Below are 15,798 nucleotides of genomic sequence, written 5' to 3'. Positions count from 1 at the left end.
TACCTTTTTTTTTTTTTTTAAACCCCATACAGAAAATTGATAGGGCAACAATAAAAATATCTGATCACTTTGGTTTGTCAGTTGCTCTTTTACCTCTTTGATACAAATTAAACCAGAGCTGCCAGGTTCCCAACCTGAAGTTGTTCAAGACGAATTTGAAAGGGTAATAAAAAAAGCTTTTATGAAAAACTGCATTCTGGTGAATCCAAAAATGAATCAATCTGAGAATAAAAACACAAACATCGTTGGTTGAACCGCTCATAATTAGTGTCCATACTGAGGCAACAAAGTTGGGGACCAATGATTTGGTTTTGTGATAATGAAAAGAGGACAAGCTTTCTGAACATATATTCCACTTTAATAATTTCAATGACAAAACTTAAAACGGGGAAATAGAAATATGAGACAATATGACAAAAGGCAATTTTACTACAACCCTGATTCAAAAAAAGTTGGACTGCTGTCTAAAATGTAAATAAAACAGAATACAATAATTAACTTATCCTTTGAGACACATTCAATTAAAAACTTTACAAAGACTATATATTTAATGTTTAAACTGTAAAAATCTTGGATCATGTGAATATACTCTGAATTCTGTATTTAATTCATTCAGTTCAGTTATTTACATTTTACACAGCATCCCAGCATTTTTGGAATTGGGGTTGTATCAGAGTGAGTTAACAGCTTCAGTATTTGCAAGTTATATTAGACTGAAGTACTTGTGCACAGGTTAAATCCAATTCATTTCAACTCCTGTTTTAATCTTAAACCTCTCAACTCTTAATAACCAGAGTTCTACGACACATTGGCCTCCTGGTTGATGAGGGTGTTGAGGTCCAGCTTTGTCTTCTCGAGAGCTGCAGCCCTGGCCCTCCGTGAGGTACGCACCATAGGAACTGACTCTGGAACATTTTCTCCATCACTGGTCAAACAAAAGGGAGTTTAAAGTGATGGTTTAGAGTAATGTATAAGTCATATATACACATGTATTGTCAGGTGTCCTTGTGCTGACAGAGCGAGGTGAAAACACTCACCTCTCCTCTGATGACTCTGCCCTCCTGCTTGGCTTTCTGCCCCCTTTGGCTGTGCAGGCTTTCCTCTGACCTGTGAACACAAACACTCAGGTTACCACACAGCTGCTGAGTCAACTCCTTGACTCAAGTAGGCAAGAAGAGCTCTAAAAATATAGCAGCACAATGAACAACTGCAGAACCCACATTACCTCTTTTGGGTCTTTTGGCAGATTTAGATGGATCGTCTGTTGCAGCCTCTGTGGAAAGATAAAGTCAGAAAATTCATATTTTTGCAGTTCCTCTCTGCGCTAGCTGTAGTCTTATCCTGACAGACTCTGAATGGGATGTCTAGGCATTTTTAATCCACTTAGCAACATTCTGGTAATAGGACATAATCCTTTTATAGGAAGAGTTGTCACAAATGTGTGAGGTATAAATCTAGTTAGACACAGGCACAGAGAAGGCAAAATTAGTTTCGGCTGCTGAGTGGGATGTCAGGTTGTCTTTTTTACAGACTGCACTGTTTGCATGCATGCGTACCATCTGCATTAACATCCAGTGGTTGCAGTGCACTGGCGCTGAGGAGCTCGGCCTGCTCTTTAGAGTCCACTAGCTGAGAAACCATTTTCTCTAGAGCACGGAGACAGACACGATCCTTCACCACCTGAAGAGAAGGATGGAAAGAGGAGAAATGAAACCTCAGGCATTTCAGGAAACACACATATATATATATATATATATATATATATATATATAGTGATGTGGGTTTAGGGATGGCTATGATGTCGTTCTGCTGGACCAGACAAAAATATCACAACAATGGATTCGATGGAATGCCATGACATTTTGTTCAGACATTCATGAATCTTATTTACCTTGCACAACAGCTGGATTCTCACTCTATCACAAGATCACATGATAATCACAGGATCATGAGATCCCAAATCCATCCCGTCAGGTTCAGAGTAATGCGCTTGAGTCACACATCTATGAGGTTCTGATCAATAATCATCATCCTGTGAGGAGCTACTGGTAGCTATCGGTTTGTAACGACACAGAGAGGTGACTGGCAACTTCTAAAGAGGTTAGTGTAGATGCTGCAGCATCGGTTATATCAGAACTGGAGTATTTATATTTATAGCAGAGAACACTATGAAAGGCCTTTGCCCCTCTCCTGAGTGGTTTCAGCTGTGTGACAGTGACAAACAGATGGCTCATCCAGTCACCTGCCAGGTATTTTATAAAGTGGCCTTTTTCACTAACAAACGTCTTGGCAACATCAGGTTAGAACTGACGTGATCCACTGACTTAAATTTGTGGTTATGAGTGAAATATCTCAGCAGCTACTCAATGCTTTGCTATGAACTTTGGTTCACACATTGAAATTTCCCTCAGAAAGCAATATAAGAAGTTTGGCAGTTTCATAACCTTTCCCTTTCGTCTCATCGTCAGATTAACATTTCAAAGTGTAAGGAAGACTAAGGTAAAGGAGATAAAGACGATGGTAGGAAATCAATGTTCCCAGACCGCCTTATCAGACTCTAATTTTCTTATTTGTCATACTGTTCCAGTCTCAAAATACAATCCTATATCTTTTTATATCTGTAAATGTAATTTTAAAATTATTTCATATAAATGGAAATGAGCATTGACTCAAAAAAAATTACACTGTATGTATTTAGATCTTTGAAATTTCTTTCAAATATTTTTATTGAGCCAGTGTGTGCAGTCCTTTGGTTTAACACATATTTGCCAAATTAATTATAGTCCTACGAGCCTCAGCTGTTCTGCGTGTTTGATGGTAATTGGCATGCCAACACGCCAATTTCATGGTTAACATGGTAACACTAAATCAAATGTAAGCTTTGTTGTGATCATGTTCGTGTTCAGCTGAAAGCATTGTTGTACAGCCTCACAGAGCTGCCAGCACGGCTGTAGACTCTCAGCGTTGTTGTGTGTATGTGTACCTGAACAAGCTGCTGCAGCAGCGTCAGCAGGTCTTTCCTGACCGTCCCATCTCTGCTGAGCTCCAGATTGCTCAGAGTCTTGGCGTAGAGACGCACCTCGGGGGCTGTAGGGTCCTTCAACATCTCTCCACACATACGCACCGCCAAGAAGTCATGGACACAAACCTCCTGAAGACAAGTGCACTCAGTAAATTCAATTTGTTTTTGCCTCACTGAGCTGTTATCAAATTAAGAAACAGTTTACTCAAATAATTGTGAATTAAAGCTATGCATTCTCTCATGTGAACTTAAGCATTCAAGAGGACAATTTCTTCAATTTAATCGGTGTTGAAGAAATTAAAATGCTTCTTTGGGAAGAAAGCAATATGATGAAAAAGCTCAGAAGGCCAATAAAAGCAGAAACACTAACAGCGAACGAGCTGGATTGATCACTGGGGGTTTTGTGAGTTCACAGTGGTTACGGGGAATGTTTCTTACCTCCGTGTTAGCTGAGGGCTTAATAAGTGCACTCGGACGGGTCAGCTCGACGAGTAGCTCAACCACATTGTTAATATCCACCTCAGCTAGCGGAGAGGTGGCTGGAGCGTTCATCAGAGTCCGAACCGTCGGCAGGAAGGCCTCCTCCACCACCTCCTGGTGGACCCTAATAAACACAGAAACCACACACTATATTAATTTATCTTCCATAACAAAAAGCTTCAGAGGCAAGTAAGTATTCTAAGAATAGGAGGATGAGAAAAACAAGTGCAATAAACAAAATTAACCACATGTTGCTTGTGTGTGTGTGTGTGTGTGCATTTGTGACCTGCTCTCGCGGGCGTAGAGCTGGAAGAAGACACCGAGGCAGTGGCGTAGTCTGGTGTCGTCCTCTGTGAGCGGATTGTACCACAGCAGCACCAGGTGGGAGAGCATCTTGGCGCTGGAGATACGTCCGGTGTACATTAGTTTGGCCAGGCCCTCGGCGGTCTCTGTTCGCAGGTCCGACACCTGAACATGTTGAAGACAATTCAATAAAAATGTTTTACATCCCAGCGAACTTCATACATACTTTTGTTTATTAAGTAAATTATTCACACTCAGCCCACTCACCTCACTGCCCAGGAACTCTGAAAGCATCACAAGTACGCTCTGTGCAGTGTCCTCTGGTGTGTCCCCCTTCTCCTCGCCCATTGGTGCGTCCTCCTCCTGTCTGTCTGGTGACTGGGACTGCGGGGCTGTCTGAGTGGCAGCTGTTTCTGAGAGCAGCTGGAAGCCAAACAGCAGCAGCAGGTCGATGATGGCCCGCAGAGCACTGATACGGATCTTTACTTCATCCAGCTGGGCAATCTGACAACACACACACACACACACAATTCTACAACTTTAGTGCTGCCACTATGTGATTCATGTTTTTGGTTTACTGAACCAAACTCTCAAAAAGTCATTTTTCCACCTATTTTTACTTTATGCACAGGTGGATCCCACCAGGGGTTTAGTTTGATTTCCTGTGTATTTTGGGTGAACTGATTAAACATGCAGCATGTTTATAAACGGATTTCAATGTTTGGTGGATAAAACACTTGTGTCTAACTTTACCTGCAGCAGCAGCACCATGTGGTTTTTGGCCAGCTCCTTGCTATGCAGAGTGCATGTTCCCAGACACACCACGGCCATGTTACGGACAGCAGGGTGAGCATTTGCTATACTGGGCAGGACCTGACGGGGATGGAGAAAATAGTGACCTTAATTACCTTTTACTGACTTTACTTCCCTCCATACCATCAGAAGATTGCCAACATGAGATGATAAACAACAAGCAAACAATCAGATTATTCAAAGTTTAATCAGTGGGTAAAAGAGGCTTCGTTCATCAGCTAAAACCTCCAGTAACTGAAGAAAACTGTAGAAAAGGTAGAAGTGCCAGTAAAACAACATTGGATCATATTAAACTAAAAATAAACAGGAGAAGCTGATTCCTGTATATCTATAAAGTTGATATTACTTTTTATTTGAACAATTTAATGCATCAACTTCCAGGTTGTGTGGTACTGAAAATTAATGCTTTCCAACCAGAGGAGGGAACATTTAAATAAAAGACATGAGCAACAAATATACAGTGAATAAAGGAACTATTGACCAAATTCTTTGGCAAACCACATATGTCAACCAAAACTATGGCAGGTAACTTGGTTCTGATACTCCTGATTTGTAAAGATCCAGTTAGTGTTTGTGATCTTTACATCAGCAGTAACACTGAAGAACAAAAATATGATGATGTGTACAGTGTGGGTTTATACCAGTGAAGCCATTAAAGCGCTTATAGTTGGACCAATCTGTTTCTTGATTCTCATCTGCTTCAGCAGCTCTGCACACATTGTTAGACACCTCAGGAGAGTCTCTGGGTCATTCTGAAAAGAGAAAAGAAAAAAAGAAAACCAAAAAGGCGTTACGATCTTTCCTTGTTCAGGGTAAATTACATTAAATCACACGCAAAGACTCAGAGGCGAGGCTTCCTGTGTGGTTCTGTACCTTCTCAGTGCGGGTCTCCTTGTCGGCCGGCTGGCTGCTCTCTGCGATCTCCTGGAGGACCTGGTTCCTGCGGTTCTCGAGCTCGGTGATGGAGTCCTTCAGCTCTGCAGCGCGGCCGAAGTCCTGGGCGGTGATACAGTCCTCCAGGGTTTGTTTAGCCTCCATGATGTGCACCTTCACCTCTGCTAACTGAAGTGGAGAAGGTGGGGAAATAAACAGAAGAAGGGAGAGTTATTCCGTAGCCTAAATACACTCAAGAGGATTCTGACTGTTGAGACGGGCAACTGCACCTCCATTTACAGGAAAAACAACAACACCTGGGGGTCTGGGCCAGGTGACAACCCTCTAGAGCCAACTTTACCCTTACTGACTGAAAAGGGGAGGGGCAGGGAGAGAACGCAGGTGCACAGAGGGGTTGGAAGTTATACACCTGGGTGAGGACTGACTTCCTCTGCAGCCATTTGGCTTCCATAGATGTTACAAACATTCAGCAGTAAAGATGGAGAGGTGAGATGTATTGACAGAGTTGTGAGCAATACCTCTGTGCCCATTTGTGTTCCAACTGTAGCTAACTATTGACTCCCACTGAGATTAAATATTTCCCTAAACTAAGGGGTTAATTTAGGAGCATTTAACTTTATGTATCCTATTTGTAGTTTTGGAGCTAGCCAAATGCTAATGCTAACACTAATGCTGAAAAGTAAAGAAAAAATAAAGTCAAACTGGATAGAAGAATACGGAATGAGTAGGCACATTCATTTAGAAGTAGGAAATAACTGACAAAATCAGTACAAGGAGTCATCGAATATATAAATTCAATAAACACAAAGTTGCTAGTGCAGATGTTAGCGTTTCAATGTTGACAATAGCCATTACAGCTGGTTACTGCTTTTCTTGTCCTGAAGAATACAACTTGATTGCTCCTCCTGCTTTTGAATCACAATTGCATCTATTTTATTGTGTTCCAGAGATTCTTTCACTTTTAAGAGAGTGGTATGGTCCCTTTTCTTTTTTTTTTTTAAAGATACTTTTTGGGCATTTTGTAGCTCTATTGACAGGAGAGATATTGAGAGTGAAAGGGGGAGACAGAGGGGAAGACATGCGGGAAAGGGCTCCGAGCCGCCCGCTTACGAGGACTGGGCCTCTGTGGTATGCGCTCTACCAGGTGTGCCACCGGGAACGCCCCGGTATGGTCCCTTTTCTGAGGAAAAAGGTTACTATGGATCTTTTGGTAACACATCAGGGAAGCTGATAGAAAACATTTAGGATGTTGGGAGGGGAAAGCGTCTGATCTCTAAGGAAATCCTTATGGTGACTTTTATGCAACTCATTTTTTGTAAGGCACAGCCAAAATTCAAGAGCAACCTAAGCAGGGTTGTATGCAACTGGATACTAGATCTAGAAGAACCAGGAAAAGAAAAGATTGGCAAACATCATGCTATGCACCTTCCGCCTGACCTCACTACTGGACAAATAGACAAAGAGAGGGAATGTAAATAGAGTAAGCAACAGAGAAGTCTAAGACATAAAAAAGATGAAAGTTTGTTAGTCATCTCAGATTTAGAAAAGCATTTATATATATTTAGTTATTCAGTTCATACATAATAGAGCAAACCTGAATATGTGTTTATAACAAATCAGTCTCAGGCTTGGTAATAATTTGAACTTTTCTAACAAATACAAATGAGCAGCATGCCAATATTTGGTGCTTTTATCCATCCAAGAAAAAAACAAAACAAACAAAAAAAAAAAAAACAGCAGGGTATTTGGAAGGGATTACTACATCTAATTGCTCCTGGGTGCTTTCAGTTGGCAGAGTGTTTCCCACCTGGACCTGCTGCCGGCGGCTCACATTCTCATCCACTGGCTGACTGGCCTCCATGATGGGCTCCCTCACATCCGAGATGATTTCTGCCACCTGTGTAGCACAAAGCCAGCTCATTTAGACATTGATCTCCGTGCTAATGATACCACCGCTGAATGCAAAATCTGTTTAATTGTGTGATATCTCTAACAAAAGACCTTAATAACATAAGACAGTTTAATTAATGCAACCAGCAGCACAACAAAATATGAAGGGCATTGATATGTGCATTTCCCTTGCGTGTGGAAGATGAGCACAATGTGGATTAGATGAACACAGACTGTGCAGGAGTGAAAGAGATCAGATTAAAGTATAAAATGCATCTTACAGTCTGTATGCGTCTGTTGTCATCTGAAATGAGGGTGAGCAGTTTCTCAGTGAGAAGGGAGACGAGGGAGGAGGGAGTCTGGGGCAGAGCCAACATCTCCTGCAGGACGGCCAACACACGCTTCCTACAAAAACACACAACAAAACAAGTCTGACTATAAACATCAACAAGCCGATGATAATATTTAGCAAACTAGACAAAATAAGGTTTGACAAGCACACAAACTAGCCACCAACCAATGAGCTCACAGTCTGAGGTACATTCCTTTACCTCGATTAGATCTGAAGCCTTTAGTTAGTTAATCATTTAGTCAATTGACAGAAAATTAATGAGCAGCTATTTTGATAACGAATTAATCATTATCATAAATATCAATCAATCTTTTTTTCCTAGCAAAAAACAACCAACTTTCCTCTGATTCCAGTTTCCGGGCATGTGAACATTTGTAACTTTTCTTTGTCATGTATAGTTTTCGGACATTTGACCAATCTCTGACCCATCTGCTAAATTTATCAATATTTTTGTAAGTGTTATATAGGTCCACGATTGGTCAATGCTACTCAGACTAAAAACAGAAACCAGAACACTTCCTGACCAAAACCTTTACATCCAGCTGCCTTAAGATTCTTCTTTCATATGTAGATATCCATTTATAGATATTAACATTTTACATACAAAACGGTGAATTCCTTGAGAAAAGGAAACAAATTGCATCAACATAAAAAGCTATGTAGCATTACATTTATTCTTATCAAGTCAAATGCGATAATATTCTTGTACAGCTCTGAAACAGAATGACTAAATCTTTCTTTCCAGAAGTTTCTTCTCTCTCAACTTTCATCCTCCCCAGAATGGTGTCCAAACAAAGAAGCTTTTATTTTCCCCATTCATAAATAAAGTAAATATCTCTTCTTCCCTCATTTAAAGCTGCCATCCTCTCCTCCCTCTTTTTCAATATTTTCCCACTCCCTGCTTTCCCAGTTGATAGCCATGTTTGTTAAGGTGAATTTGTTCACCTTCCACACCACCTGTTCATCATTTTACCAACACAACTCTGCTCCTCATCTTACCTGCCGCCCTCCTCATTGGTGTCCAGACATCCGATGAGATGGATCAGCTGTTGGGAGATGAACTCTTTGGTCATGACGAGTTCCAGCTGGTTAAAGTCGGCCCTCTGCTCCTCTGACAGTAAAGGCACTGCCTTCAGGTATCTGTTAAGAGTCAATCGTCTCAGAGATTACAACAGCTCTCAGTGTGTACAGTAAGATAATTCTGTCATAGGTACCAGGATCACAGCCAGACATCTCTGAATAAATAACTCAATCATATTAAATGCAGTATTGCAATACTGTAGGTAGCCAAGCACTGCACCAGCACTACCTACAAGCCACAGCTACACAAGCTATTATCAGCCAGCCACTGAGTGATTTATACAAACCTGCAACTGCTCACTTATGTTAAGCGTGACACTTATTTGCTGCAAATTTCATTAAAAAGGTGCATTTCACACTAAAGCATCACAAGTATTTGGCAGGTTGTAAAACAGCAGAATGTGCCCACACTGATGAGTGCTGGGATTTAAACATATGAAGGATTGTGGATTAGTGCTAAAACCAAGTGCGGCGATAGCTGTGCCTATGAGATATTAAAGATTATAAGCAACACATTTGGAGTATGTATGGAGTGTATTATGCAGTTTGGTGAAAGCTAACTTGAAGATGAAATAAGGATTTGTGGATGTTTCTAAATGTCAAATGATGAGTCTCCAGATGAATGTTGAGGTCTCAAAAGCAAAACTAGATCTATGAGAATAAAATATTAAATAACACAAAAGAAACAACACATTCTATGTAATAGCAGAAGTCTTTTGAGCGTCTGCAGCTACATTTCAAAGTAGTTTATGATCTGCTGGGACCTGCAGGCATGTTAACTTGTTCACAGCTGTTTTTGAAGTATCCGTCTTTGATAGTGTAAAGAAAAAGACGAACAAGAGCAATGAACTTTTAACACAAAATGTCTCCCTTGTTTTTCTGTGATTGTTTTTATAGAAATGCCACACTTCGAAATAACTAGTCAGGTTAAATTAAAGCAATAAGTTAGCCACACAGTTACATACAGGAAGAGCTCCTCTGAGAACACCGGACCTGCTTTCAAATACCTGAGTAACAACATGAGCATTATGGCAACAGTGTTAGGTCTTCTGAGCATCACAAAGTCACTGCATCAACAAACAAACACTATATAATTCAACATTATCGTCAGGCGCCCGTATGAACAACATGAACAGTTGGTTGTAATCATATCTCCTGTTCATACAGGACATTAAAAGATCTCTACCTAAAGTGCTTTTCATATAAGTGATGGGGGATAAACTCTAAAAAAAAATGTATTCTAAACTTTATCTAAAGCTTATAAGAGGTTTCAGCATACTGGATTAGACAAATCAATTCCAACTGATTTCAGTAAAGAATTAATTCTTTGAGTTTCCCTTTTGTGGTGTTACCATTCTGAGCTGCAGTGGAGGAAGTGTAACAGAGGGAATTTGGTGCAGAAAAGACTAATTTTGAAAGACACCCACTTGATTTGTCAAAGTCAATCTGCTGAAGAAACGTGTAAACTTTTAAAGGTTTCGAATGTGTTTTTGCATTGGAGGACTGGATTTTTGTCCAGCGTCACCTACATGAATGAGCACTACAAAAAGATCTTTTAATGTCCTGTATGAACGGAAGGAATTATGAGAAAAAACGTTTTCAGTGTTGATGTGAGCACCTGACGTTTTAAGACACTTTAAAATGAGAATGAAATCACTCTGTAGAGTCTGTTTCTACTGCTCTACATTAGGTGTAAAATACACAGGTGACAGCTAGAAAACCGTTCATATAATTCAGTGAGCTGTCTCTTGTCTCACCCGTAGAGGTACTCGGCATAAGTGGCAGAGTCTGGCAACACTTGCTCCAGCATTTCATCACCGTCGTCTCCTTCGGCCTTGATGAACTCACAGAGAGCTCTCCAGTAAAGCACATTCTCACAGGAGAGCAAGTCCACGGGGATCACCTTCCTGTTGAAAACACACATGATCTCTAACCTTCAGACATTTTCTTTTTGATGTGAGAACATCTGAGAGACAGAGAGACGCAGTTTGAAGTGTACCTGTTGTCGAGCTGCACTCTGTTCTGCTGCAGTTCTTCGGTTAGTGTGCCTTTAAGGATGGCTTTCAGTGTCTCCAGAGCTGTTTGGGCACAGTTCTCTACATCCAGCCTGTGGAGCAGCTCTATGATGTTCCCGTCCAGCCGAAGCATCCAGGACGGCAGTAAGCGACAACGCACCATCTCCCTCACCGCTTCTACAACACACACAGCCAATCAGACTTAATTAAATGGACACAATTGAATTCAGAGCAGAGACAATCAGTTGATTAATCTGAAATTAATAGTCGTTTCAGCCGACCATAAATGACAGTTTACAGCAACCCCAGTTTGAAAATGTGCACCGTTCTCTGCTGTACACCATTGTAAGTTAAATATCTTTTGTATATCTTTTGGACTACTGGTCAGACTAAACAAAATCATTGTTTTAGATTTCATAAAAGAAAAAAATTAGACAATCATTTAAAAGATTATCCGATAATAAAAATATATTTTGCTGTTTGGTGTAGTTTTTAAATTAGTTTTTTCTTACAAAATGCAAAAAAGAATACAAAAAAAATGTGTGTCTTAACTGTAATGTCACACACACAGAAATCATCATTATTACCTGAACTGTCATGGAGACCCTGCTGCAGGAGAGTAACTCTCTGTGCGATGGTCAGAGCTTTAATGTGAACTTTGTCAGCCAGAACCTTAGAAAAGAAAAGATAGAAAGAGTAATCCTTAATTCACAACATGTAACAAAAACTAGTGTTCAGTCAGATCAAGACAACAACTTATAATGTCATCTGTTGACATACTTGGCATGTGTGTGCATAAAATTATAGCAGATCTTTTGTCTGCATTTGTGGCTACCTGGTAGGCTAGCTTGCGGACGTTTTCCTTGGTGTCCCGGGTGCGTTTCAGTACTTTGGGGAGGGTCTGAGGGGACATCGCAATGCAGGAAAGGACAGCCCGTCGCACTTCAGCATTTGTGTCATTTTCCAGAATCAACATGTATGCTGAACAGTGGAAAGAAATAGAGCATCAGACAGTTGGAGGGTCAATGACAGAAAGATATAAAACATTTATTAAATCACAAAAAATGTCTCTTAAAATTAAAATTGAAAGCCATATATTGTTCTGTTACATCAAAGATAAATTAACAGGAATAGAGGAAAAACAAACAGACCGTTGATGGTTGGACAGTCAGGATCCTTTGGCTGCTGTAGACGTGTCATGGCCAAAGCAGCCTGAATCCTCACATTGGGGAACTTGTCAGTGACACGGACCAGCATGGCTTGGTGGATGTGATCAAAGAGGTCGTCATCTATCTGGGCATTCTCCGCCATACTGCCCAACAACTTGTTGATGAGTTGGCACACACGGAAACGAACCGCATGGCTATTGGCTTTATGGGACTGAGAAGAAAGGAAGGCAGAAAACAGGTTGGGAGAAGAAGTGGGGGGGAAAGAGCAAGACAAGGGATGGGGGACAAACAGACAGGAGTGGACAGAGGAAAGTAGAGTTGCATATCACAGGAAAGTGTAAGAGTGAGAAACAGATGGGGTCCAACAGCAAGAGAGAGGAGACAGATGGGACAGGACAAAATTAGACTAAGAGGCAGCAGACATATCAATCACATCAGGACTTCTCTGTACAGCAAAAGTCAGAGAGGTTTTTGTTACTAACGGAGGAAAAGTATCACTGTTAACAGATTCCTTGAAAAACAAATAAACATGTATCGGTCACAGAGTTATTGTAATTGTACAGCACATATAAAACAAAAAGTGTGCATTCACACCTCCAACAGGAAGTTGAAGATGAAACTCAGAAATGGATGATCATCCTCAGCATCTTCCTCCTCTTCCTCCTCCTCCTCCTGCTGCTGCTCCTCCTCGTCTGTTTTAGGTGGAGACTGGAAACTTGTGGCAAACCTTGCTACGAACTCGATGACATTTTCAACTGCAGGTTCACGCTTGTAGACAATCATGGCATACTTCAAGTAGTGGACAAACTCCTCATGGAACAGAGTTTTGTCCTCGAGCTGGTTGGGGAGACAATTATTATTCACAATATGGCTATGGCTCATTATATCAGATTTGCACTTCTAGATGTTAATCGCCAAAAGAATTTACAATAACGACATGATCACAATATCTTATGAGAATTTGGAAAATGCTGTCATTGGAATTCTTAACTTAAATCATTTATTGTGCACTTTGTCTGTTTTTTGTAGATAAATTACACTAAAAAGTTTAATGAGGTGGAGAGAGTCGGTAACAATAACTGTACAAAAATTACAATTTTAGTAAGAAGGCAACCAGAAGAAATTATTTAAGAAGTGCCAGATTATTTGCAGTCATATCATATATGGAGTATGATTAACATGTTATCAATATTAAATTTTTTGTATATCACAAACAGAATAGATAATCATTCAGGTCATCAGTTAGCTTATTGTCCCCCAGAGTCAAAACAAAACACAGAGAAGCAGCTTTCAATTTCTATGGACCACATATTTAGAACAAACCTCCAGAAAACTAAAGGTCTGCTCCAATCCAAATATATGTATATGTATATATATATATATATATATATATATATATATATATATATATATATATATATATATATATTTTAAAACTATTCTGTTTGCCACTTTGCTTTACTGATTTATAGTTGGGGCTTTTAGTTCAGATTATCCTGTATCTGCACTCCATTTCTTATCCTTCTGTTTTATTCCATTTTGATATATTTTATGCTATGCGATTTTTTGTTGTTATTCAGTTATGTAAAGCACTTTGGTCAACCTTGGTTGCGTATAAGGTGCTCTAGAAATAAACGTGACCTTGACCTATATGTCTTGCCTTGTGTTAATGTACATTTCTTAAAGTAACACACTTGGAATAGTCCTAAATGTGTGATTCTGTTTGTCTAATCCTCACCAATTACATATTTTACACTGGATTGCATTGAGCTTTGTACTGCACATCCAAGAGGATGGAATTGTTTGTTTGTGCTTAGAAAAACCAATAAAAAGAGTATTATATAAATAAATATATATATATATATATATATATATATATATATAACTATATATATATATAGTATCACATCAAGAAGTTATTTTGCCCTTCATAAACTGCCACATATAGTGCTAATAAATATAGCTTCAGCTGAAAATTTTCACCTACTTCCATTTGCCTGAAACTATGTATATGCTTAAGTGTTAATATTCATTACAGATATTTAGAAGAACAAAGCAAAGATGTTATAGTGCGGAAAAGGATTGGGGCCACACAAGAAAAAAATATTTGAGTTCTGACTAAAGTCTGAATTCTGACTTTATTCTCAGAATTTTGACTTTTAACTCAAATATTTTTTTTCTTGTGTGGCCCTAATCCTCTTCCGTATTATAGTACTACATGTCTTTAAGGGTTTAAAAAAAAACACTCCAGAGAGCACATAGAATAGCTTCACACGGCCTCACCTTGTTGTAGCGGCTCTTCAGGCTTGCCACCAGCTTCGCTTTGTTATTGTGGCCCTTCTGAGCGCGCTGAAACGCCTCTTTAACCTCGATTTCGTTGTCTGCAGTCATCTTCTCTTCGCAGAAACCCAAATTAAAAGACAGAATCAGTCAAACAGCCTGATAAGCTTTCCTCACAGCAACGTTTTCACAAGACGCTAATAGCTGCAGCCTGTTTGTCTCTAGTGTCTCATTAACGTTAACCACCTCGAGCCAAGTCCCACTGAAAGAAGAGCAGAAAAACAACGTAACCTAGCTACGTGATACGAAATAAAGCTCCCTGGAGACGCTTAACATCATCCATTACCACAATTTTAAAGCATATATTGTAATGTACAAAATATTTAAACTTATTCTGAATTTTAGAAATGCACCTTTTCTCCAGTTTTCGTCTCTCCACACTGCCGCCTGTTTTCAAATCCTGTATTCTCGCGAGAACTGGGGTATGACGTGTAGTATGCGATGCTGTTCCTGCCCTGAATTTAACCTGCCAGGCGGCTCAATAACAAAAAGTACAGGGCAAAAAAAGGGTAAAGGTAAGTATTAATCAGTTACTCGATTAACAGAAAATTAGTCTGCAGCTATTCTGATTAGTATTATTTTTTTCAATTATTTTAAAATTTGAATTAGTTTGTATTCAAATAACTGAGATCATTCACGGCAGATTAAGCATATGTGTATGCCTAAAAGTAAAATCCTGCTTTTTAAAGGTTTAAATGTACTTTTTAAAAACGTATGTATTTTCAATCTGACGTTCACTAACGGTGCTAAAATAAAGCCTATTTTAATTATTGTTTTGTTTTTTCTTTTCTAAGAATTAGTTTCTTGCAGTATACAGCTTAGCCATTAGTGTTCCCTATGGGGAAAGGCTCAGGGGAAAAGCCCTCAGACACTGAAGGCATTTAGAACAATTAGTTTAAAAGACATAAGCCTGATACTGGGTCTGATTTAGTTGTTATGATTTGTCATTTTATAAAAATAAAAGAAGAGCAAGATAATCATGTGGCTTAATTTGGGTTGGATAAAAGAAATCAATCACTAATCTGATAATATTTCATATCCCACATTTGAGCTATATAGGTCATTAGTGTGCAACCCTCCATTGGTGTCATGATGTCCAATGGCGCAGCTGCTGGGCAGCTGTGAAGTGAAGGGGTCATAGCAGACAGCTAACCCGTGGGAAAGGCAGAAACAAGCGTCTCCACTGGCGGACAGGGCACCTCATATGGCAACAACAGCGGCCATCTATCTCTGGAAATCAATTTAATATAGATGGTACTCTGCTATAGACCTGCGTGCATGTGGGTGTAGGATTATCTGGGAGGTGTATTATCATATTAAATATTCATGCTGGTGGATGCAGGGACTGAAAGTCTCTCCATTAGTCCATACACCTGCTATGTCATGAGGCCAAAAGATGTGGAAAAAAACAGCTTCTGTAAATACAACATACAGTGGGTG

General features: G+C 39.7%; 1 protein-coding gene across 4 annotated transcripts; it reads right to left on the bottom strand.

The window, feature by feature from the left end:
- Positions 1-336: 336 nt before the first annotated feature.
- ncapg (non-SMC condensin I complex, subunit G) lies at positions 337-14,792 on the bottom strand. 4 transcript variants are annotated; one of them, XM_059342471.1, is made up of 22 exons: positions 14,712-14,792; positions 14,302-14,409; positions 12,613-12,855; positions 12,001-12,229; positions 11,685-11,830; positions 11,437-11,521; positions 10,834-11,026; positions 10,592-10,741; positions 8,754-8,894; positions 7,684-7,807; positions 7,320-7,409; positions 5,492-5,680; positions 5,260-5,370; positions 4,559-4,678; positions 4,073-4,309; positions 3,789-3,970; positions 3,461-3,626; positions 2,984-3,151; positions 1,557-1,680; positions 1,226-1,273; positions 1,038-1,107; positions 337-925 (listed from the first exon to the last, which is right to left on the bottom strand). In XM_059342471.1, exons 2-22 carry the CDS (start codon positions 14,407-14,409, stop codon positions 799-801), a joined length of 3,051 nt encoding a protein of 1,016 aa, XP_059198454.1. In that variant the 5' UTR covers positions 14,712-14,792; the 3' UTR covers positions 337-798. The 4 variants fall into 4 exon arrangements, with proteins under 4 accessions (XP_059198454.1, XP_059198464.1, XP_059198475.1 ...); XM_059342481.1 differs by having other exon boundaries at positions 14,302-14,414; positions 14,712-14,769; XM_059342492.1 differs by lacking the exon at positions 14,712-14,792 and adding an exon at positions 14,545-14,566.
- Positions 14,793-15,798: the final 1,006 nt, after the last annotated feature.

This window comes from Centropristis striata, chromosome 1 (genome assembly GCF_030273125.1).
Source record: "Centropristis striata isolate RG_2023a ecotype Rhode Island chromosome 1, C.striata_1.0, whole genome shotgun sequence".
Lineage (NCBI taxonomy): Eukaryota > Metazoa > Chordata > Actinopteri > Perciformes > Serranidae > Centropristis > Centropristis striata.
Note: the sequence above shows the minus strand (reverse complement) of the source record. Positions and strands in the feature narration are given on the sequence as shown.

Bases quoted from the DNA above. Each gene is read 5' to 3' on its own strand.
- ncapg (XM_059342471.1), bottom strand. From the start codon at position 14,409: ATGACTGCAGACAACGAAATCGAGGTTAAAGAGGCGTTTCAGCGCGCT. The intron at 1,681-2,983 runs GTACACATACAC...CCTTCTCTTCAG, and splicing joins TGCTGCAGCAGCTTGTTCAG to GTGGTGAAGGATCGTGTCTG. The intron at 1,274-1,556 runs GTACGCATGCAT...ATCTTTCCACAG, and splicing joins ACTGGATGTTAATGCAGATG to AGGCTGCAACAGACGATCCA.